This window comes from Anomaloglossus baeobatrachus, chromosome 5, assembly GCF_048569485.1.
Source record: "Anomaloglossus baeobatrachus isolate aAnoBae1 chromosome 5, aAnoBae1.hap1, whole genome shotgun sequence".
Lineage (NCBI taxonomy): Eukaryota > Metazoa > Chordata > Amphibia > Anura > Aromobatidae > Anomaloglossus > Anomaloglossus baeobatrachus.
Window position 1 is genome coordinate 570,508,892 of NC_134357.1, and position 15,140 is coordinate 570,524,031.

Below are 15,140 nucleotides of genomic sequence, written 5' to 3' on the forward strand. Positions count from 1 at the left end.
CACCTCAAAAACACACGGTGCACACAGAAGACTTCACTCCATACATGTCGTACATACACAACTAGTTCCACACATTCGTACACAAGCGGTTCCACTCCGCAGACCTCGCACGCATGGCTCCACTCCATACACACACGGTCCCACTTTGTACAGACGGCTCCACTCCGTACGTGTCGCACACACATGGCTACGCTTCGTATACATTGTAATCACATGGTTCCTCTCTGTACACGTCGTACACCCACGGCTCTGCTACGCACACGTCGTACACGAATTGTTTCGCTGCATACACATTCTACACACGGCTCTGCTCCATACACATCATACACACACTGGTCTGCTCCATACACACACCGATACACTCCATACACACTGCTCCGCTCCCTACGCGTCGTACACACTGCTCTGCTTCCTACGCATTGTACACACACGGCTCCGCTCAGCTCAGATCCCTACGCGTCGTACACATATGGCTCCGCTCCCTACGCGTCACACACATGGCTCCGCTCTGTACACCTCGTACGCACACGGCTCCGCTCTTCACATATCGTACGCACATGGCTCCGCTCTGCACATATCGTACACACACAGTTCCGCTTCGTACACATCACACACATGGTTCTGCTCCGTACACCTCGTACACGCACGGCTCCGCTCTGTCCACATTGTACACACATGGCTCCGCTCCGTACACACACGGCTCCGCTCTGTACACCTCGTACACACACGGTTCCGCTCCGTACACCTCGTACACACACGGTTCCGCTCCGTACACCTCGTACACACACGGCTCCACTCCGTACACCTCGTACACACATGGCTCCGCTCCATACACCTCGTACACACATGGCTCCGCTCCATACACCTCGTACACACACGCCTCCACTTCGTACACCTCGTACACACACGGCTCCGCTTCGTACACCTCGTACACACACGGCTCCGCTCCGTACACCTTGTACACACACGGCTCCGCTCCGTACACCTTGTACACACACGGCTCCGCTCCGTACACCTCGTACACACACGGCTCCGCTCCGTACACCTCGTACACACACGGCTCCGCTCCGTACACCTCGTACACACACGGCTCTGCTCTTTACACCTCGTACACACACGGCTTCGCTACGCACACGTCATACACGAATTGTTTCGCTGCATACACATTCTACACACGGCTCTGCTCCATACACACACCGCTACACTCCATACACACTGCTTCGCTCCCTACGCGTCGTACATACCTACTCTGCTCAATACACACACTGCTCTGCTTCCTACGCGTCGTACACACACGGCTCCGCTCTGTACATGTTGTAAACACTTAGCTCAGATCCCTACGCGTCACACACACGTCTCCGCTCTGTACACCTCGTACGCACACAGCTCCGCTCTTCACATATCGTATGCACATGGCTCCGCTCTGCACATATCGTACACACACGGCTCCGCTCTGTACACCTCTTACACACACGGCTCCGCTCTGTACACCTCGTACACATACGGCTCCGCTCCTTACACCTCAGAGACACACGGCTCTGCTCCGTACACCTCGTACACACCCGGCTCCGCTCCGTACACCTCGTACACACACAGCTCAGCTCCGTACACCTCGTACACACACGGCTCTGCTCCGTACACCTCGTACACGCACGGCTCCGCTGTCCACATTGTACACACATGGCTCCGCTCCGTACACCTCGTACACACACGGCTCCGCTCAGTACACCTCGTACACATACGGCTCCGCTCTGTACACCTCGAAGACACACGGCTCCGCTCTGTACACCTCTTACACACACGGCTCCGCTCTGTACACCTCTTACACACACGGCTCCGCTCTGTACACCTCGTACACACACGGCTCCGCTCTGTACACCTCTTACACACACGGCTCCGCTCTGTACACCTCGTACACATACGGCTCCGCTCTGTACACCTCGAATACACACGGCTCTGCTCTGTACACCTCGTACACACACGGCTCCGCTCCGTACACCTCGTACACACACGGCTCTGCTCCGTACACCTCGTACACACACGGCTCTGCTCCATACACCTCGTACACACACGGCTCCGCTCCGTACACCTCGTACACACGGCTCTGCTACATCCACACTGTAAACCCCTCCTGACCCCACACATAAACTTCCCCTCATCCAGCACCATGACAACCAGCACAGCAGAGTCCTGCATACACTGAGGAGCTGATCATGTGACCCCTGACTCCTCCCCTCCATGTGACATCATCACAGGTCCTGGAAGCACAGAGCAGCCATATATCTAGGGTTGTGGCTAAATCCCAGTGGGTAGAAGGACCTGTGGGCGTGACGGCTTGTTTTGTGGGCGTGGTGGTTTCATCCGTCCTCTATACTCATACACCGGTGGCTTCGCCCCCCCCTGCACCCCCACATCTGGAGCTCTTACCCCCGGACCCCCGCTTCTATTATAATCACCTCTATGCCGACGTGGACTTAGCTGATACCAAGAAGATGCATTATTCTTCTATGTCGGCGGAGGCCCCGCCTTTAACAGGCACATGGGCGTGACGTCAGCAGAGGTCCCTCTGGCCACTGGGATTTAGATGTTACCATATATCTGTTGTGTGCTGTGCGGTGCTGCTGGCGGAGGTAGGTGGAGAGCGGCTCTAGGATTTAGTGGGCCCCATCCACACACAGCTATATACTTATTTCAAGATAAAAATACAGACAAATCAATACACAGTCATATACACACACACAGACACATTAGAGATCTTATTAATATGGGGAAGCCAGCAGCACTTCGCTCACCTGCTCCTCCTGGACATGTGGCTGGTCCATGCTGATTGGTGGCACTCACTAACAGACATGGCCACACACAGAGCACACTGACACTGCTGTATATACATCACTGGAGGGGCCGGGGGCTACAGTATATACATCACTGGAGGGGCCGGGGACCAGTGTTTTTTTTGCAGTGGTACGTGCCGGTACGGCATACCGGAAAATCTGAGGAGCGCCTCTGGCTCAGTCCACATGGCTAATTTGTAAACTATACAAATTAGCCATGTGGAGCGAAGGCACAAGCCAGAGGCGTCTCCAGGAGGCGCTTTTGGGCTGCCTGAGGCGGTGTGGAAGTCTGCCGGGTGGGAGCCGCTATTCTCTGAGCGCAGCGGTCACGCTGTCAGCCGCACTCATAGAAAGTGCAGCGCGCGTCTCCCAGTGCTCAATTGTCCTAGTATCTGTCAGACGCGAGGACAATTGAAGTGGTGACGCAGGCGCTGACTTCCGGGTCAGCACGATGGCTGTCATCTGATCAGGTCAGCTGACCAGACTGCTGACCCGGAAGCCAGCGCCGCAGCGCAGAGGCGGCAGAGAAATGCTGAGAAGTGCTCCACTGTGGATCTGAAGAAGACACGGATGGAGGAACATTATGGGGTAAGAGGGGAGTATTTATGAAACAGTATGGGGGAGAGGGGAGGGAACTATTTGTGGATACACTATGGGGGGGACAGATGGTGGGGGAGGGAACCATCTGTGCACACTGGGGGGGACAGAGGGTGGGGAGGGGGCAATATGTATATACACAGTATGGATGGGGGAGGGAACTGTGGACAGAGTATGGGAGAGAGAGGATGAGGTTTCATGCATGGGGAGAGAGAGGATGAGGGGTGATGCATCGGGAGAGAGAGGATGAGGTTTCATGCATGGGGAGAGAGAGGATGAGGTTTCATGCATGGGGAGAGAGAGGGTGAGGTTTCATGCATGGGGAGAGAGAGGATGAGGTTTCATGTATGGGGAGAGAGAGGATGAGGTTTCATGTATGGGGAGAGAGAGGATGAGGTTTCATGTATGGGGAGAGAGAGGATGAGGTTTCATGTATGGGGAGAGAGAGGATGAGGTTTCATGTATGGGGAGAGAGAGGATGAGGTTTCATGCATGGGGAGAGAGAGGATGAGGTTTCATGCATGGGGAGAGAAATGATGAGGGGTGATGTATGGGGAGAGAAATGATGAGGTTTCATGCATGGGAACAGAGAGGATAAGGGGTGATGCATGGGGACAGAGAGGATGAGGTTTCATGCATGGGGACAGAGAGGATGTGGAGCGAACTGGAAATTAATTTTGAGGACACAGAATAAAGCGTGACATGGTATGAGGTGCAAGTGGGCAGGATGGAGAGTGAGGTGGAAAAGTATATGGACACACAGGAGGTAGTGAGGAGACAGGAAGGGATGAGAAGAATGTGAGTTGCACAGAATAGAGACTGTGTAGTGGAGGGGGTGGTATGGAGAGGGGGCAGAATGGGAGGACAGTGTGAGGTTATAGCAAGGAGGGGGAGTGTGATGAGGGCACAGTATAAAGACAGTGCAGTATAAGGGGACACAGTGTAAAGGACACTGTAAACAAGCTCAGTTTGGAAAGAGGGAATATGAAGGGCATGCACCATAAGAGGGACAGTGGGTCATATTTTTTTGCAGAGAATATTGTGAGGGGCCATTATTTATTCTGGGGCACTGCGTAGGGCAGATATTTTTAAGAAGTATTATAATCATTCTGCTATTTTAGGGGCATCGTGTTGGGATGTGTTTACAGAAGACCGGAGAAGATGGAAATCTGCAGAGACAAGATGTGAATGTGAAAAGTCATCATGGCGCCAGGACAAGATGAATAGAAAGAAATGACTAGAGACAACATCATCTATAAGGTACCTGAATGTAAATGTTTATTTACTCATCATTAGGCCTTGAAGTTGACTCGCCCACCCCAGGACTATGGGACACCCGGTGCCGGGCCGGACTAGTCCGGTGGTAGTCAGTGGTGGCTGGGCCCGGCTCCGTGGCCCTGGTGGGTGTCAGTAAAATATGTGGCTTGCTTGTTAATGGTTGTGTTCGTGACGCCACCTGTGGTATGCGGCTATTAAGCCGCCGCTGCTGTGTGAGGCCACCGGGATGATGTTATGGCAGCAATGGTGGTACTGCTCCCCACAGGTGGAGCAATGCCCGGGGCACAGTTGGTGCTTGTGAATGTCTATGCAGCTGTAATAACAGAGACCACTCCAAGGGTGCAGTTCAAGTTCTTTTACTCACAGTTCTTGTCAGAGCTCTGTAGGACCCCTTGGACTGCTGGGACCACTGTCAGGGACCTCCGCCGTTTCTGGGTGATTCAGAGAGTAAAAGCCGGTGCCCTTCTCTTAGTGTCTCTTTCTTCTGCTGTCTTCCTTAGCCTTGCCTTTAGGACTACCCGTGGCCCTGCGACTCCTTCTGTCTCCTACGTGGTGTCACCTGGACCTCTGGGTCCCAGGGTCTTCACCAGGAAGCGTCTCCTTCTGGTTCTCTGCTCCTGTCTGACTTGGAGCTTTCTTTCCTTCTTTCTTTCTTTCTTTCTTTCTTTCCTCCTCCTTGCCTGCCTCCAGCAGGCCTCCTCCTCCCTCCTTTCTCGTGTTCTTCTTCTCCAACTACATGCTCACTCTCTCACTCCTTGAGGTAGACTGACTAAACTTGACCTTCCTCTCTGTGTCTGCTCTCAGATGGCTCCTCCCACCTCCCCAGTTGCTAAGCTACCACCCTATGGGAGCAGGGATGGGTCTTACGGCCCCTCTCAGCATGCAGCATGGGAGGGTTGCCTGCCACTTTCCCTGGTCCCAGTATGTACCTAACAATGGGTGTAGTGTGGATTACCAGGGGACCGGAGTTCACTCTCTTTCTCTCCCAGAATGGGGCATCACACCGCTGGATGGGGTGCAATGACCTGTGGCGACGGAAGCCTCAGGGGCGCCACACTCCCCCACAGCAAATCCCAGCACGTCCTCGGGCTGAAAAACAACAAAAACATGTGGAAGAACTGCAAAACATTTTGGTATGCAAAACATAAAACTATAAAACATTTCTTCCCTTTATGGGAGGCATTTTTACTTTAACGTTGCAAACTTCTTATAAAGAAACTATGTGTGCACTTCCAGTTCATTGCATGGTTTGGGCACTTCCCCCATAATTCTGGTAGGGGGCACAACGGGTGCAACTATGTACATTTTCGGCTACAACAAGTCCAGTAGCCCGGCAGTTCGTTTCTTTCAATCAACAATGGGACAAAATCAACCAGCCATTAAGTCCAATAGCCTGGTTACATAAGACACATACACATTCACCGGGGCCCACATTCCAGTTCAGTGGCCCGGTAACACATAAACATGGGGGGTGACGTCTTCAAAAAGCATGAGGGGCAGTACAGCAGGAAAGGGTGTCATCTTCGAAAAGAATGAGGGGCAAAACACAAGGGACTTCTTCAAAAAGAATGAGGGGCAGACAGGGGCTATATACAGTTCAGCATCTCTTCATCTTCACTCACGAGGGTAGATGTGGGGGTCCCACTCCGGCATTGCTCCTGGCAGCAGGTACGCCGACGATATCGTCTGGGTCCCCTGGGCGCTAGTCCCTGACCTTCTGCGCTGTTCTGCAGCCTGTATTGGAGTGGGACTGCTTGCAGGTGTTGCACGGCGCTGCTGCAGAGGGCTGCTTGTCTGCAGGGGGCTGTTGCTGTGGTCTCTAGGGCCCTGCTTTGGCCGGGCTCCCTGCATCACACACGCCATGGAAATTCGGGTCTGCGTTTCTTGCGTGGCTGTTGCAGGACCTCTGCTTAGTTCTGTGGCCTGGGTCTGCCTTGAGGTGGTGCTGCTGCTAGGGGAGATGCTGCGCTCTTGCATTGTGCGGCGCCACTCTGGTTCTTCTGGGGCCGCTTCTTCCCGCAGGATATGTACATGCAGCGCGTACCATCCACGGTCCCCCATCAGCCGTGTATACTCCACCACATCACCCGGCTTGGCATCGCGCCCTGGGTGGCCTCTGGGCAGGTGCTCCTCGATGTCTCTCCGGGCCACAAACACGTCCTTGCCCAGACCGGGCTCCCGGATGAAGCCCCAGCCACCAGCTTGTCGGAAGTTCACTACTAGGCCCCGTCGCACTGGGCCCTCGGATCCCTTCAGGGCCTTCCTGACCTCTTCTTTGGAGGCCAGATTAGCGGCTTCTCGGGCCCTCCGTTTCTCCTCCCGGAGTTCCCGCTCCCTCTGGTACTCTACCACCAGCCTCTGGCACGTCAGCTCGCTGGCCAGGGGAGTTTCCTTGGGAGCAGCGGCCGCTGCAGTCCCCTGCTTTCAATGGGCGCTGTGTCCCAATTCACTCCCGGGGATGCCATTCCCAGGAGGCTCACAGGGGGACTCGGCAGGGGGCCCGCTAGTTGTTCAGGGTTCACCCCACCCCAGGCTCCGTCTGCGGGGGTCTCAGGCAGGCCTCCGGTGCCCCACCGGGCGTCCGCGGGGTAGGCCGGGAAGGCCAGGGGGTCAGTGAAGGGGCTAAGCGGGGGCGCGTGGCGGGGCCCTGGGTCCGGACTGGACGGGGTTTCTGGTTGCTCACCCTGCTTCTGCTCCGCGGCATCCATCCACCGCTCCAGATCCTCCGGCACTTTCGGCGTTTCTTTCTGCCGGTCCGCTTCCACTTCCACACTACTCAGCCTCCGGGCCAGGACTCGCATTTCTTCTCTCAGCAGGTCCAGCTCGGGATCCACTCGTCCGGTCCCTGGTGCACCTTGCTGCAGCTCCTCCGCCATACTTCCGACCTGGGGAATGCTGCCTGGAACACTGCTCGGGTGCTCGACCACGCCACTCGGCTGCTCCCTTTCCCTTCTCGGAGGCGGGGCCGGAGGCTGCACTAGCATCTGGCGCCAGACTGGCGCCCAGCCCATCACGACCGGCATCACTCCGTTTGCGATAAGGTACATTGTCTTTATCTGCTGGTCTGGCATTTAGACTCTCTCTGCCAGCCGGCCAGCTTATCTGGTCGCCATTTCTTCTTCTTCCGCCTTCTATGGCGGGCACCGCTTCGCGCTCTTTTCTTGGACAAGGGGGCGGGGCTTCTCTTCGCGCCCTTTCTTCTTTCACGCCCCCCTTCTTCCCGCTCTCAGCAGCGCTAATGGCGGCGGTTTCTCGCTGTAATACACAGTCTGTTTCACAATTCTTCAGGCGCACAGTACCCGGTGGGACCGGGCACGAAATCCTGTTCGTGACGCCAAAGTTGACTCGCCCACCCCAGGGCTGTGGGACACCCGGTGCCGGGCCGGACTAGTCCGGTGGTAGTCAGTGGTGGCTGGGCCCGGCTCCGTGGCCCTGGTGGGTGTCAGTAAAATATGTGGCTTGCTTGTTAATGGTTGTGTTCGTGACGCCACCTGTGGTATGCGGCTATTAAGCCGCCGCTGCTGTGTGAGGCCACCGGGATGATGTTATGGCAGCAATGGTGGTACTGCTCCCCACAGGTGGAGCAATGCCCGGGGCACAGTTGGTGCTTGTGAATGTCTATGCAGCTGTAATAACAGAGACCACTCCAAGGGTGCAGTTCAAGTTCTTTTACTCACAGTTCTTGTCAGAGCTCTGTAGGACCCCTTGGACTGCTGGGACCACTGTCAGGGACCTCCGCCGTTTCTGGGTGATTCAGAGAGTAAAAGCCGGTGCCCTTCTCTTAGTGTCTCTTTCTTCTGCTGTCTTCCTTAGCCTTGCCTTTGTTACGATAAACCTGGCTTGGCCTCCACTACAGCCTCCAGGCTGGGGGGTCACCTGTCGGCTGATTACCCCTTTTCTGGAAGTCTGCTATGGGTTCTGGCCCTGGGAGCTTACAACGTCCCTGGGCCTCGGTTTTTTACTGTTTGGAGATGATTTTGCACTCCTCCAGTCTCTAGGGACCGTCCCCTGTCGCAGCTTAATCCCTCCACCGATGTTACTGTGGAACAGGCCACCGTAGCCTACAACTACCCGTGGCGCCTCTAGGCCCTCTCCGTGGTACCTCTAGGACTGCTCGTGGTACCTCTAGGACTACCCGTGGCCCTGCGACTCCTTCTGTCTCCTACGTGGTGTCACCTGGACCTCTGGGTCCCAGGGTCTTCACCAGGAAGCGTCTCCTTCTGGTTCTCTGCTCCTGTCTGACTTGGAGCTTTCTTTCCTTCTTTCTTTCTTTCTTTCTTTCTTTCTTTCCTCCTCCTTGCCTGCCTCCAGCAGGCCTCCTCCTCCCTCCTTTCTCGTGTTCTTCTTCTCCAACTACATGCTCACTCTCTCACTCCCTGAGGTAGACTGACTAAACTTGACCTTCCTCTCTGTGTCTGCTCTCAGATGGCTCCTCCCACCTCCCCAGTTGCTAAGCTACCACCCTATGGGAGCAGGGATGGGTCTTACGGCCCCTCTCAGCATGCAGCATGGGAGGGTTGCCTGCCACTTTCCCTGGTCCCAGTATGTACCTAACAATGGGTGTAGTGTGGATTTACCAGGGGACCGGAGTTCACTCTCTTTCTCTCCCAGAATGGGGCATCACACCGCTGGATGGGGTGCAATGACCTGTGGCGACGGAAGCCTCAGGGGCGCCACAGTCCCACTTGCGCATTGCTTCCGATGTGAGCGCAATGGGACCCCCACTGATCAGCTGATTATGGTGCAGGTGGCCGGAAATGCTTATTTCTGGATCTGCTCCGTCCTCTGATGGTGTCCACGGCCGGGTACTGCACATCCACCTCATTGATTATAACAGGAGACTGCTGCCACTATCAGAAGACGGAGCAGATCCAGAACTGAGCACTTCCGGCCATCTGCCACCACCGGCACCTAGAGCAGGGAATTGGCGGGGTTGCCAGGTGCCGGACCCCGACCAGTCAGACATTGGTGACCTATCCTAAGGAAAGGTCATTAATGTTAAAGTAGTGGACAATCTCTTTAATAAAGTCTTGTGCCGTCTGACAAGTTAAGGGTTACTATGTTTTTATTTATGTTGTTAGGAGCATTAAAGGGGTTGTCCAAATTTGTGATGAGTCTGCAGTCACTCTGTGTGTCACTCTGTGACTGCAGCCTTCTGAATTCTCTGGTGCCGGCGGTGAGAGTGGGAGGTTATGAAGCTGCAAATATGCGATTTACATACATGTAGTCACGTGCTGAACAGACATGCTCAATGAAAATGAATTGACTGAGGCTGGACACATCAAATCCGAATGTGGCCAGAAGTGTACAAATCTCATACTTGTGCTCACACGATCGTCCACTCTCTCCACTGGCACCGGCACACCCCGCCGCAGCCCTGCTACTCAATGTCGGCCGGCAGCGCGCCTGACAGCACCCCCAAACCCCCCCACCCCCCGCTCCTCACCTCAGAGATGCATACCAGCAAATATTTTTTTACAAAAAAAGCACTGCCGGGGACTACAGTATATACATCACTGGAGGGGCTGGGGGCTACAATATATACATCACTGGAGGGGCTGGGCGCTACAGTATATCACTGGAGGGGCTGGAGGCTACAGTATATACATCACTGGAGGGGCTGGGGGCTACAGTATATACATCACAGCAGGGGCTCGGGGCTACAGTATATACATCACAGGTGGGGCCGGGGACTACAGTATATACATCACAGGAGGGGCCGGGGACTACAGTATATACATCACTGGAGGGTCGGGGGCTACAGTATATACATCACTGGAGGGGTCGGGGGCTACAGTATATACATCACTGGAGGGGTCGGGGGCTACAGTATATACATCACTGGAGGGGCTGGGGGCTACAGTATATTCATCACTGGAGGGACTGGGAGCTACAGTATATACATCACTGGAGGGACCGGGGGCTACAGTATATACATCACTGGAGGGGCTGGGGGCTACAGTATATACATCACTGGAGGGGTCGGGGGCTACAGTATATACTTAACTTTAGGGGCCGGGGGCTACAGTATATACATCACTGGAGGGGCCGGGGGCTACAGTATATACATCACTGGAGGGGCCGGGGGCTACAGTATATACATCACTGGAGGGGCCGGGAGCTACAATATTTACATCACTGGAGGGGCCAGGGGCTACAGTGTATACATCACAGGGGAGGCTTGGGACATAGACATTACTGGGGGGGATACACATTACTGGGGGCATACAAATTAGTAGATGGGTATACATATTGCTGGAAGGCATAGACATTACTGGGGGCAATACACCACTATGGTAGGGGGCATACAGCTCTGTGGGGCCCATACTGCTCTGGTGGGCCCATACCGCTCTGGAGTGGCACATAAAGCTAGAGGGAGGAGGCAGGAGGCCACCTACAGTTATGGACTCGGTAACGCTGCCTGGCGTTGTGGCTCCTCTCTCTTCATTTGGGGGATGGAAGCGCAGTGCGCAGTCGCTCCACCCACAGATGAACTTATGTACATGCACCCAGCGTTCAACAATGAACGCTGGGGTGCAGGTCCCAAGTTTAAAGGGCCGCAGGCCAAGAAAGTGCGGTTGCCACCCTGAGAACTGCGGTCTCTGGAACCTGGTCTGGAGGTTGCAGAACTGATCACTGCCCCTATCTAACTACGGCGCATGGGCCCCCTGGCTGTCCAGGGCCCCGGCACTTGGCCGGGTGCTAACTCCAGCCCTGGTTTGGTCGGTCGCTTTCTCACCCTTAAACAATAATGCTTGGCTGTCGGCTCCTGTGTTTTCTATTCGCTGCTGACAGAATCATCTGCCCGCTGTTTATCTGCTGGAAGTAAAAGATCCGATTGTAGAGAATCCGACAGACCAGACCCTTCTCCCCGACATCCTCTGCTGTGGAGAGTACACAGGGGGCGCAGCAGGCGGATTATAGAAGTGTGGTTGTGTTGTTCTCGGCCTGATGCTCCTGTGTTTCCTTCAGTCTCTAATGACATCACTGCAGCTACGTCATTGGTCACAGCGGTGATGTCACTATGTTTGACTGGATATTATCCTCATATTTCACTCCACACACAATCTACACGTTCTGTCTCCTCATATGTTTCCCCTTATTATCTCCAGGAATTGTTTTATTACAGCAGATTCTTTATGATGTTACATCGTCATCTTCTCCCCATTCAGGTCCCTACAATATCGGATCCTCTCAGTGGAGATCTTCTATGGAAGAGAATTCTCCTGATTGCCCCGTGAAGGATGGATATGGACAGGGACAAGATGGCGGAGAGGATATTACACCTCACCCTAGAGATCCTCTTCCGGCTTACTGGAGAGGTGAGAGATTCTGATGACGTCACATTACATCATTCTTATCTATGGGAATAACAGATGGACAGAACTGGAAAGGTGAGGACTCTGGAAATGTCTGGAGTGAGATTTCTTACTGTGTTTCTCCATAACCAGGATTACACAGTAGTGAAGAAGACCTCTAGTGAGCGCTGTCAGGCCCCTGTGTCTGAGGGATGGGGAAGACCCCTGAGCCCAATCACGGGGCCTCCACCTAAAATCCCGATACATGAGGACATCAATGACCAGAAGATCCTGGAACTCACCTACAAGATGATTGAGCTGCTGACTGGAGAGGTGACACTGCTGGGAATGCTGGGACATTATACAGTAACGCTATGAAGGGATCGGTGGGGTGACGGTATCATTGTATGTGTCAGGTTCCTATAAGGTGTCAGGATGTCACCGTCTATTTCTCCATGGAGGAGTGGGAGTATTTAGAAGGACACAAAGATCTGTACAAGGACGTCATGATGGAGGTTCCCCAGCCCCTCCCATCACCAGGTAATAGACAGGACTAAATACATGCGGCCTATAATTATCTGTATGTAAGGAATGAATTCAGTCCCTGTATATGTCTCCTCCAGTTCTATCCAGTAAGAGGACAACACCAGAGAGATGTCCCCGTCCTCTTCTCCCACAGGACTGTAAACAAGAAGACCCCGATGTTCCTCAGGATCATCAGGTAGATGGAGAGAAGGGGCCATGAAATCTCCTATGATGTGTAGACGGCTGTGAAGGTCTTGTGCTCAGTCTTGTTTTATCCTCCAGTATTATGTTTTATACTTGTGTAATGAGAGCGGTGGAGATGGCAGGATTAGAGCTGATCATAGATGGGACTTCTCCATCTGTCTGTGACTTTTACAATATTTGTTTCAGGGTGAATATCTGCCCCATATTAATACTACAGAGACATATGTGAGGGGTGATGAGCGGAATAAAGAGGAGATTCCTACAGATGACCGCCCAGGTTAGTAGTGGCCTCTATCAATCACCGAGTAAAAGCATAACAATGTTTTGAGATTTTGACTGTCAGGCTCCATATCTCTCCATCCACTACAGCTTTGAGTTGACCTTCATTTTATAGACAATCATCTCGCCTATCTCATACATAAATTTTATTTGCCATGATTTAGCATATGATTAGTTATACAGATATTTGTCATGTTACTGTTCTGCTACTAGAAATCTAAATTTTAATTTGTATTATTTTGTTAGTATTTTGTAAATCCACCCTTGGATTTCAACCCTGCCTGAATCCTTCTGGGCTCTTGATCAGATTCAAGATTGTCTCAACTAAAATCTAATTCCAGGTCTTTTCTACTGGTTCTAAATGTTGGTGCATACTGCTCAACTCACATACCCACAGCTTTTTCTCCAATCACCTCATCTCCATTGTTTTTTCCTGTCCCTATGGGGCATGAAAAGGTTATCCTGTGGTGCTCCGTGGTGATGATCAGAGTTATCTGAATTCTGAACTGGGCTGCTGAGTTCTTGGCTCTGCTTCCTCCTCCGTAGCTGCTCCCATGACTCGAGACTTTGCCACTCTTCTTGCGCCTTTGGGTAAAGCAGAGTAGTGTACGAGCCTGGGGCCTCCCTGAGCTCCCCGGATACCCCTCCTCCCTCGCAGCTGGCATCTGTGTTCATCAGCACGCACCGGAAGTGACTGCGGTCATCACTTTCAGTTGCAGTTCCAGGCCAGTACACATTCGCGGCGGTGTCTTCAAGGCCAGAATGCACAGGGTTCCCCTGTGTACATGCGCCCCAGTGGTGGCGGTAATCGCTTCTTTTGGGTGCGTTCCACCGTGGAGCGCATGCCACAGACAAGGCTGCAATCTGGGTGCGCACCATCCGGGCTGCTGATGCTAAACTGGAGGCCCAACACTTTATTTTTATTGAGAGTGAACTGTCTTCCCGCTCTGCAACTGTGGAGCACAGCATAAACCCCGTCACAGTGAGTTCTGTAATGGGTGGGGGGTGGGGGGGTCAGTATCCTTGCTCTCACATACTCCCATTCCTGTATGTTTGTGCAGTGTGTGGATTCTCCTCTCTTGGGGCAGGTACAGTCATATGAAAAAGTTTGGGCACCCCTATTAATGTTAACCTTTTTTCTTTATAACAATTTGGGTTTTTGCAACAGCTATTTCAGTTTCATATATCTAATAACTGATGGACTGAGTAATATTTCTGGATTGAAATGAGGTTTATTGTGCTAGCAGAAAATGTGCAATCCGCATTTAAACAAAATTTGACCGGTGCAAAAGTATGGGCACCCTTATCAATTTCTTGATTTGAACACTCCTAACTACTTTTTACTGACTTACTAAGCACTAAATTTGTTTTGTAACCTCATTGAGGTTTGAACTTCATAGGTAGGTGTATCCAATCATGAGAAAAGGTATTTAAGGTGGCCACTTGCAAGTTGTTCTCCTATTTGAATGTCCTATGAAGAGTGGCATCATGGGCTCCTCAAAACAACTCTCAAATGATCTGAAAACAAAGATTATTCAACATAGTTGTTCAGGGGAAGGATACAAAAAGTTGTCTCAGAGATTTAAACTATCAGTTTCCACTGTGAGGAACATAGTAAGGAAATGAAAGAACACAGGCACAGTTCTTGTTAAGCCCAGAAGTGGCAGGCCAAGAAAAATATCAGAAAGGCAGAGAAGAAGAATGGTGAAAACAGTCAAGGACAATTCACAGACCACCTCCAAAGACCTGCAGCATCATCTTGCTGCAGATGGTGTCAATGTGCATCGGTGAACAATACAGCGCACGTTGCACAAGAAGAAGCTGTATGGGAGAGTGATGCGAAAGAAGCCGTTTCTGCAAGCACGCCACAAACAGAGTCACCTGAGGTATGCAAAGCACATTTGGACAAGTCAGTTACATTTTGGAAGAAGGTCCCGTGGACTGATGAAACAAAGATTGAGTTGTTTGGTCATACAAAAAGGCGTTATGCATGGAGGCAAAAAAACACGGCATTCTAAGAAAATCAATTGCTACCCACAGTAAAATTTGGTGGAGGTTCCATCATTCTTTGGGGCTGTGTGGCCAATGCTGGCACCGGAATCTTGTTAAAGTTGAGGGTCGCGGGGGC

At 52.6% G+C, this 15,140-nt stretch overlaps 1 protein-coding gene across 1 annotated transcript in view; it reads left to right on the forward strand.

Annotated features, from left to right (window-relative positions):
* LOC142313060 (uncharacterized) overlaps positions 1–15,140 on the forward strand; it is an 80,490-nt gene that overhangs the window by 41,102 nt on the left and 24,248 nt on the right. The window contains 4 exon segments of the mRNA XM_075352044.1: positions 12,173–12,337; positions 12,421–12,544; positions 12,628–12,725; positions 12,920–13,010. Coding sequence (XP_075208159.1) covers positions 12,173–12,337; positions 12,421–12,544; positions 12,628–12,725; positions 12,920–13,010 — 478 coding nt within the window.